Genomic DNA, 9,632 nt, shown 5'->3' with positions numbered 1-9,632 from the left:
TATTTTCGTTTTCTTGGTCCTGATAATTTGTTAAACTGAGTTAATGCCTGAAAACCTTGAAGCCATGATTCTGAGCAAGCAGGTAGCTTTGTAAACTTTCACTCTCAGTAACATGGCCGCCCCGAGAAAAACCGATACGATTTTCACACTTGTGAAAAAAAATTTGTATCAGGCCTCTGATTTATATTTTTCACTAATTAGAAAAAAAGCTTGACCAATGGGATTGCTTCTCATCAAAGAGAGACGATTTTTATTCGGTGAGTTTGCACTCAGTAAATCTCAGTACTTATACGATATTAATAGAGTGGTTACTATCCTCACTTGCTCGAGTTGTAGCGAGGAATACTTGCTCTCGATCGTTTTTGCACGGACGCGGATCTTGCTGCGCTCGATCCTTGCCGCCACGAACTCGGGTCAATATTCTCCAGCCCTTGCGCTAGCTCGGTTAGTGGGAAGTTTTAACCCTAGATGATTTATGCTTAAGAGTACTTTTCATTAAAATATCACAGGTCGAGAATTTATGTATATCGGATTGTGAAGATGAAGGTTATGAAATACGCAATAGAACTGCTGCCTGACAGTCTCATTTCCTCCCCAGAGAACACGGCAGTTGAGAACTAGGTCGCATAATTATATTTTACCTAAGGTTCAGACAAACCATTTGAAATCAGTTTTTATTAATAGATGTCTTTTCAATAGTAATTAATGCATTTTCCTTTTCGTTATTCATTCTATTCATGTTTTAACAACAATTAAAATTGTTGCACGTCTGTTTGCACAATAATTCTTAATAAAGACCTTTATTATTATTATTATTATTATTATTATTATGCTGCGGCCATCTCTTTTAGAATAATTCTCATGAAAATATGACTCAGTGAACGATCACACACTCGTTCAAGTATACAATGCACATGACGGCGAACAATGAACACAACGGTCGACGCTATTTATAGCCCAGATACGCTATTCAAGGCAGTTAATATGGTAGGAGGAAAAGCGAGACGAAAACAAGACCGGAAAAAAGGTCCTCCCATCATACTGCTAGGTTTTTCATTTAATAAACTTTGAAAGCCTTAAGCTTAAATGAGGTGATAATCAAGTGCAAATTTCGAATTCGAATTAGTAAATGCGTTGTCGATGCAACAACTTAATCGCTAAGTTTTGACATAAAGTGTAATTTACATGTACAAATATGGTGAGCTACGTTAACGATCTTCATGAATTTAGAATTTTTCCTCTGAGCTAATTTAAGGTATTTAATCTTAGACGGCTTTGAAAATGTTTGGCGCAGTATTTATTCGAAGCCTAATAGGATTGAAATGATGCTTTACTTTAGCAAAAACGCATAACAATGACCTAATTTATCTTACAGCATCTACAGTAATTTGTATAAATTTAGCAGCTCTAATAAGCTTCTTTTTCCAGCATTTGCATTAAACGCAAACCTTTGTATGAACATCTGTCCAGAATACTTCTTACAGAAAACTTGAAATAAAAGGCTCCCCTGAAAATCACTAAATCACTCGAATCGCCAAAGGCAAAGACTGCTCCGCTACGTAAATACAATGGAAAAACTTGGGACAGAAAATGTGAATATAATTGAGAAAAGGCTTACGTTTTGGCGACATGTAACCATAGACATTGAAGGTAAATTAACCAAAGGTTATCAGTGTTATGCTAAAACTGAAAAAACTAAGGGGCGACTTGAAACAAAGAAGGAACTAGGACAGATGAAGATAGAGATAATTATAGGGCATTATATAAAAGACAAACTTGAAGAATTTCGGACCAAGTTGAGAGCGTATGAGCCGGGCCTTCTACAAATGCGAAACATTCTGACATCATGCCAGTAAATTCACGTTTTTAATTTGTTAAGATTATTTTGTGACTGAAATGGGATAATTTCGTGCAAATTTCCTTTACATACTTTTGATGAGCCCATTCTTAGATCGCCGAGCTCATTGTTTTAGCTAAGAAGATTTTTTCTAATCAAGGATCCGAAGAGAGGTAAGCTCACCCGCGATTAAAGCATGTTTAGGAATTTTCGCCAATCCGGCTTACACTGAAAGAATTTTCTCCGTTATCAAGTTTACTTTCAAACGTTAGTAAAAATTATGTTTCATCCAGCATACCAACTCGTACCTCGTTTAAGGTAGCTCATTTCTTAATAGAGAGGGAAAGACATTAGGTTCCTCTTTTCCCGGATTGGCGCATGTTTGCGAACATTTTCCCGTTTTTTGTTTTGTTTTGTTATTGTTTTCTTTGTTTGCTTGCTTGTCTAGTTGCTACATTTAATTTACTTCCAAAATTTTTCACCCAGATCATACTCAACTTTTCATCATTTTTCTGCATAGATGGTTTATCTAAAATCCCGGTCGGTTCGCTTGGTTCCAATAATACCCTTCACATATTGTTTCCTCTCTCTTTCCGCCCTTTATTGCGCAGGCGCAGTTGTGTTAATGGAGTCTGCTAATAGTCATTTTCAGGTTGGAAGAAATACACGTGATGACAAAGCATTTCCTACTCTTCATCCATTTAAATAATTGCATGTTCTTGGTTGGCGTCTTAAAAATATCCATGACCTCTACCATGCTGTATTAAATATGTCACACGTGACATAGCGTGAGCCAGACATGCATATATATAAAGGGCAGTGTTTAAGTACTTGACGACTTGACGTTTAGATTTGACCACGAGTGGTATTCTTAAAGTGAAAATCATTTAAAGGAGCAGAAATGAGTATCTTAGTCACAGCGTTACGATCAGGGAATTTGGAAGTTGTGAAAGAGAAATTCTCACGACCGGTAAGTAAATTGACTTGTTTTAATTTGGATTTTCTTTCTCATGAAGAGGTTTGACTCTTTATCTTTGGAACACGATTTGAAGAGCCGAAATAACAGAGATAAAAGCTGTAACTGTTGATAATCTGCAAGTTTGAAGGTTATCGAACTGCCTATGTCTCGCTGAGGACAAAGTTTGCAAATTATGATTTCCTAGTTAATTGAACCTTTTTGGAGACTTTACACCAAGTAACTGGTATGTCAATCGTATCAGAAGGCGTCGAAGGCGTTGTTGTTAATCTGTAACTACCCACCTACGGGATTTAGAATATCTTATTGCTGGCCATGATAGTCAGTCTTGCCTCTTTCTTTTTTCAGGGGAGTCAGGTAAACACGCCAATTCAACATGGACGCAGTCCTCTTCATATTGCCGTTCAAGCTCAAAAGCTGGACGTCATGAAGTACCTAGTATCGAAAGGAGCGGATGTTAATGTAAGTTATTTACTCGAGTTTACTTGCAAAGCTTCAAATATACTGAGTTAACATAATGGCAACCACTTCAAATGCTGTCTACCATGACACGTTTTGTTGCGCAATTGAATTGATGAATGAACGGAATCATTTATGATAACTGAACGATTCACATTTCTCAGAAATCATAGCAATACCCTGGATTAAAAGAAAACATCCCAGTAACGACAAAAACAACACTGTTATTGATCTTCAAGGGTACCCCAGCCACGAATTTGACAGCTTAACGTCTTTGGATAATTTGCATTTTATTCAACGAAAGACCTATCGACCTTTGAAATGAAGCCACGATTGTTTTAATTTAAATACAAACCTATTAGCACTAACTACCAACCCAAGCTAACTTTAAAAGGGAAAAAAATGATCATATCAGTGATTGATTTAAACGATTGCCTGGAGAAGATAAAGTCAAATGTCATCGTGTGAATGGACTAAAATAAAAGTTTTCTTTCATTCAGTGACGTCATATTATAATTCAAGTAAAGCTCCTTGTCTATTGACATACTTAATCCAGAGGCAACTTTTCTCAGCAGTGAAGGGTGACTGATGGATAAATTCTTTGTGAATAACTTCGTCTTTCTTGATGTATGATTCCAACGTGTACAGAAACATTCCTGCGTTGCACCCCAATTTCTAGAAAGGCGTGAAACCAGTGATCTTATGCATGATGTCACGAACACCGGAACATTTCACGAACCAAGTTATTTCACTTCAAAATTTCCGTTGCTGAGATCTGTTAATATTTTCTCACGCTTGAGCGTGGAGTTAGTTTGTTTTCAGTGGAAATAGACGTGATCAAGGAAATTTCAGGTTCAAAGCTTTGTCCAATCGTTAAACGCTGTTAATTATTGTCAGGAAACAGAAAACATAACGAAATGATGGCGCGAAGGTCAGTAACCGGTAACGTTTAGCAGATAGAGGATATTGATAAAAATTCAACAGAATACAGATCATGGCAAACGAGAAAGAAGATCTCATGATCGGGAAGTGACTCTACTGAGTATTATCGGTCGTTTATGATGAATCGCTAATTCATTGTTCAGTTCAGACCCTCTACATCCGACCACTTACAAATCACGTCTAAAAATACGCATCGAGCACATAGATGTATTTCCTAGCTTGAATTTATAACGTGAAAAACGTTTAAACTGTTAGAATGTGCTTCTGCAAAAGAGATTCCGTAAATAAGATTTTACTTCCTTGGTTGAAACTCCTTAAGTGGATAACACTTTACGGCTTCAATTCTTTGCTCTTCTCTCCTAGCATGGACCTGCTACACTTCAGATTGTTTTTGGAGTGCTGTGGCGAAAATGGCTTAGATTCCTTTCATATAAGATTGAGTCTTATGAATGTGCATGGGTGGAAAAATATGAAACTGAAACGACACAGCTTTATACATTTCTGCAGCTGTACGTACTTCTATATACCTTACTACACAAGCCATCCACATCTTCTGAAATGATTAGATTTCTTTCTTCTTTCCCAGTTAGCTGACGAGGATGATTGTTCTCCATTGTACTACGCAGTCATGAATGAGAATAGCAATCTTGTGGAGTACTTGCTGAAAATGGTAATGAGAATATGTAACTAAAAGAGAGAATTTTCTTAATAATTCCGCGTTTAAATCTTGCTCAACTTCCCTAGAAAAGGTTGTCGCATTCTCCCGAGTGAAGAATCGATACGGGTAGCTCGTTTCCAAACACATTTGGCGCATTGCGAACTGTAAAATTTTCGCTTATGATTTCATCCAGTATGATGTAGGAGCATAAGAAACGCAGGGTAGGACAAGTGATGAATATATGCTTAGCTATCTGAATGAGCGGATTATGGACTGTAATTGCTGAGCGACATTAGCTCAGCTCACGAAACAACTGCCAATGAAATAGCTTATACCATTCTTTGAAATCCTCAGTAATGCAGAGTCGGTGGTAAATGTAAAACAGAGCTTGCTGAAAGGATTCCTCTTTGACTATAGTTTGGAGATTTAATGACTGTCGGTTAGATAACCCGGCGGTTTCAAGTTTTTTTTTTAAATCACAGTCCTTGTGCAGGGTATGCAGAGAAAAAAAGAATCGTCTGAAACTGAATTTACGGTAACTATTTGTAAAAACCAGGATGGTTGCAATAGGAAAAAGGACCTCTATGCGGGGCGCCACTCCAGAGAAAAATGTTCACTTCTTGTATGAAAAGTTCCCGTTGTAATTGGTTGCTTTCTTAGAGCAAATGAAAGTACACAGTCAGAAACCGTCTCATATTCTAGCGGTCCATGTGTATTCAATGTACTGCTTGTTGCTGGTGCCCTAAATATCTTTGGTTCAAACATTTTACCTCCATTTCACAGAAATTCTCATAATCCGTAGTGCACTTTTTCCACTGACCATCCACTCCAAAAGTTGATTTCCTCTTTTGAAAATTTCAGGGTGCAGATCCCGATGGAGAAGACCCAGATGGGAAAAAATTGATGGACACTGCAAAAGACGAGAAGATAAAATCCATGTTGAAGAATGCTTAAACTTTTGGTAAGTTGATCACTAATGTGAGTGCAGCTTTATCATACACATACCAAATAGCAACCATTCAAAATAGCCACGTGTACAGTTATTTATAGACAAGAAGAGAGGATATAGCTTGATATTCAAGGGGCGAAATGTTTGTTCATAACAAACTCCTCGTTTCTTCTTCATTTTTATATTGTAATTTCTTCTTAATCTTACCCTCAGGAAACGACACAGCCGGGCTGAAGGGTTGAACATAGTGTGAAATAAAAATATCTTAGCGATGGCTGAGGAATAACATAACAATTGACCATTTTGAGCGCGCTGCGTAGTTTATTAAGGTGAATTATTACACGACTCGGGCAGTCAGAGGGCCAATAACTAAAATCAACCAATCAAAATGCTCTATTGCCGGTCAATATTCTCTCAGTATTGGACCGGGCACTGTCCCGAATGGTACCGAATGATACCGCACTTGTGTCCCTTTGAACTTCAGTCGTATAATAAATCTCTTATTAACCAAGCTTGCTCGGGACCGTACTGGAAGAATATCGGCCCTCGGTCTTTTTTGTACGGACCTCGCTGCGCTCGGTCCGTGCTGTCAAGACCTCGGGCCGATATTCTCCCAGTACGGCACTCGCGCTTGGTTAATAAGATATATTTAATACCGTTGGCGAATAGGAAAATGCTTCGGGTAAAAGCAACATAGCACAACGCGATTCGAACCTTCGTTCGGGTTGATGAATTACGAGCTAAGAAAAATGGTAGTAAAAGTAGTGCTACGGCTGCTTTCTTTGTCAACAACTTGGAGATCTAAAAGGCTCTTTACCTTTTTTGACAGTGATGTTGCATACAATGGCGCACTTAGTGGGAAGGGAAAAAAAAAAGAAAAAAGGGAAAAAAAATCATTGTTACACGGCTGGTATATTCAAGAAAACTGAGCTCTTCTAAGTCGATAAAGTTATGATTATTTCTTGAATTGAATATTCCAATTTTTTTTTGTTGTGTGCTGGCTTGTTCTTATGTTTTTGGCTCACGAATGATTTTATGTTGGCTTTGTAACCAGAAATGACTAATTAAATTTCGAGTTAGGATAGCATGGAGGGGACTGAGTCATCTACATAAAAAGCAAAAGTTTCAATCGTTCATGATGATATTACATATAAACATAAAAATAGAAATCAAGGCGTCATGCTTTAACTGGCTTAAAATAAAACGGCGAATTTAACTTTGCTCTCTTGAGATACTTTGTACTGCTTCCTTGTTAGCGTGATCCCTCGGAAATTGGCGCAGCATGATTTGTAGCTGAGGCTAAATAAAAGAACTGATGTTGTCCTCAGCACTCACTTGATGTTCCTGAAATATGTACTTACTTGTTAGCCGCGAGTAGGCTCGGCTTACTATGAGTTAATCATGGAGAAATCGAGGTCTCTCACGCCCGATTGTTCCCGTATATTTAAATTTTGGTCTGTTACTAAATAAATCAAACGACGACGCTGTGAAGTAATTCAGTGGAGACTGGAGTGGTTACTTGAGTAATTACTTGATCCGATAGTAGTTGCTTTTTCCTTAATGAATGTCCCTCTCTACATAACTTCCATGAGCAAGGGAACTTTTCAAGAAATAAAACAAAGGAAGAAATTTCGAGAGAAATTCTGATCGGGCACTTAGAAAGGGTTTTTTTCAAGGGAATCGTTCCTCACCCGGCTTAGCTTTCCTTGAAAAGTTTTCATTGCTGATGCATAGAGGGACCAATACCTCCTTGTCGCGTGAACTCGACAAGAAAAGCAGAAGGAAAAACAAAACATTGCAGGTATACATGTGGCTTTCCATCTAATCACTCCGCTTTTCTACCAATGACCAGTGTAATCAGTTGACCAAATGCTTAAGCATCTTAGTCTCCTAAATGTAAGCGTTCTTCCTCTAAGGCAGAACATAAATACTCAAAATCGAGCAAGCACAGGAGAATTCTAGTCTAAGGCTGACAACGCGTCAAAGCAGAAGCTAAAAGATGACCAACTATGACATATTTGGACGTGTTTTGAACGTCATGGGCCTCTCTTACTAACTAGGAACTTCCAATTAACACATCTTCACAGTTAGGTCACTTAACCTACACCTACAAGTTTCAGTTGTAATTAAACTCATCTTCAGCGTTCAGTAGTGGGTACGTTCAAAAGCGCGATACAAGTGAAAACGAGCAAAACACATTTTCTTCCCTTCGCCTGACAACTTAAGACGTCCATGAAGCCTCTTATTCACTTGTGTTTATTAAGTTCTTATTGACAATTAAATAGCACAGAGCATAACGTTCTTCAATATCATCAAAAATTATCCTCCCAGATCTGCGATATATATCCTCCCAGATATCCATGATAGACTGAAATCCACTATTTTGTAAGGACAATTACCTGACTTGTCTTCTACACCAAAGTCCCATCAAACGTCGAAACGTATCATCGCACATCAAGAAGGAAAGAGCCCGCAGTGGGCATGTGCCGTTTAACGCTCTGACATCGATGCTAAATCAAATCAGTCTCAACTTGTAAGTGCTACTCTATCAATAAGCAGTTAGCCATGTCGATTTTACATCGATCAATTTCAACATATCACCATACCAATGCTCTTACAATACGACATTATCGAATAAGAGAGTCCTAATTTTTGGAATGTTCACATTTTATTGATTTTAAATGTATGAAGTTTTTAAGGTGAGCTCGAACGAAGTCGTCCGGAGATGCGCGGAATAGTAAATAATCCAACGACGCAAACAATGAACATCTGTCAATACCACAAATAAAAGTAAAGATTTAAATATATACATTTATAGATCCTCTTTTGAAACAGTGAAAAATCTACGCAGCATGTAAACTTGAGCAATACCAACCGAAACAATAATAAAAGACTGTCCTACTGACCACCACTGTACTCTTTGCTTTAAATACTCGGCAGCCATTCGGGTGTTTGCTTCTCGTAACCTGTAATAATTTTGATATCTCTCGATCAAGTTCAAATTTTCGTGAATATTTAGGAAAGACTTTTCGAAGAGAGTCAAGGCTGTTGGTGTTCCGCTAACTCCCTCGTAACCCAATTCGTCTTCATTCCCTTTGACTAGATCGAAGTACACAAGATTTTCCCCAATAGAAAAGTCAAAAACGTTACTGAAGCAGATCGTGTACGTTCCATTCATGGTAGCGTTAAATTTATGGAGGTCATAGTCCTTCTTCTCTACTTTGTAAATAACATCACTGTCGGGTCCTTCGATGTACACGTCAATGCGAGGATCAGCACCGGTGATAGGTGCATATTCTAGCGAGCATTCCGTGTTTTCCACCAGGTCTTCGTAGAAGCATTCAAAGCCGCTAAGTTGAAATTGCAGATGGCGGCTATTCGCAGGTATCAAGTGTAAACACAGGGCCAAAATTACGATCAAAAGGCGCATCTTAGCGTCGTTGTTCATGCTTCAAAGGATAGATATTGGGCCAAATATGTTGAGTTGTGTAACCGAGCAAAGCCGAGCTTCTTACTTTGTAAAGGCTCTAAAAGTGTAGAGCGATTTCTTCCATGTCTAGGTGAAATAATATTCAAAGTAAGTTTTGTTTAAAGTAAATTTGCATTCGAAAGGACTAGGCCACGTGGCGATTTGTGAACGCACGCGCAAGTAGCACCTTATCGACCTTTAATTGGTTCAGCTTCCTCGTTACCGACATTTCTACTCTAAATATTGAACCAAATAAGAAAATTTTAAACCTCAAAGCGGGCAATGGTCACTAGTTACAGTGAACGATTTTCAACTGACTGGAAAAGACAAAAGACGTTTTCT

The 9,632-nt window shown here is 38.1% G+C and overlaps 2 protein-coding genes across 2 annotated transcripts; one reads left to right on the top strand and one right to left on the bottom strand.

Annotated features, from left to right (window-relative positions):
• Positions 1 to 2,597: 2,597 nt before the first annotated feature.
• Positions 2,598 to 7,160, top strand: LOC111330643 (uncharacterized). The gene is made up of 5 exons (XM_022935540.2): positions 2,598 to 2,807; positions 3,162 to 3,275; positions 4,801 to 4,884; positions 5,734 to 5,833; positions 6,035 to 7,160. The coding sequence occupies exons 1-4, from the start codon at positions 2,739 to 2,741 to the stop codon at positions 5,824 to 5,826; spliced, it is 360 nt and encodes a 119-aa protein (XP_022791275.1). The 5' UTR covers positions 2,598 to 2,738; the 3' UTR covers positions 5,827 to 5,833; positions 6,035 to 7,160.
• A 901-nt stretch (positions 7,161 to 8,061) lies between these two features.
• On the bottom strand, positions 8,062 to 9,478 carry LOC111330641 (transmembrane emp24 domain-containing protein 7). Its single transcript, XM_022935539.2, has one exon. It carries the CDS (start codon positions 9,267 to 9,269, stop codon positions 8,634 to 8,636), a length of 636 nt encoding a protein of 211 aa, XP_022791274.2. The 5' UTR covers positions 9,270 to 9,478; the 3' UTR covers positions 8,062 to 8,633.
• Between the last annotated feature and the right edge of the window lie 154 nt (positions 9,479 to 9,632).

This window comes from Stylophora pistillata, chromosome 14, assembly GCF_964205215.1.
Source record: "Stylophora pistillata chromosome 14, jaStyPist1.2, whole genome shotgun sequence".
In the NCBI taxonomy this organism is placed as follows: domain Eukaryota; kingdom Metazoa; phylum Cnidaria; class Anthozoa; order Scleractinia; family Pocilloporidae; genus Stylophora; species Stylophora pistillata.
This window is presented reverse-complemented; position numbering and strand designations above follow the sequence as displayed.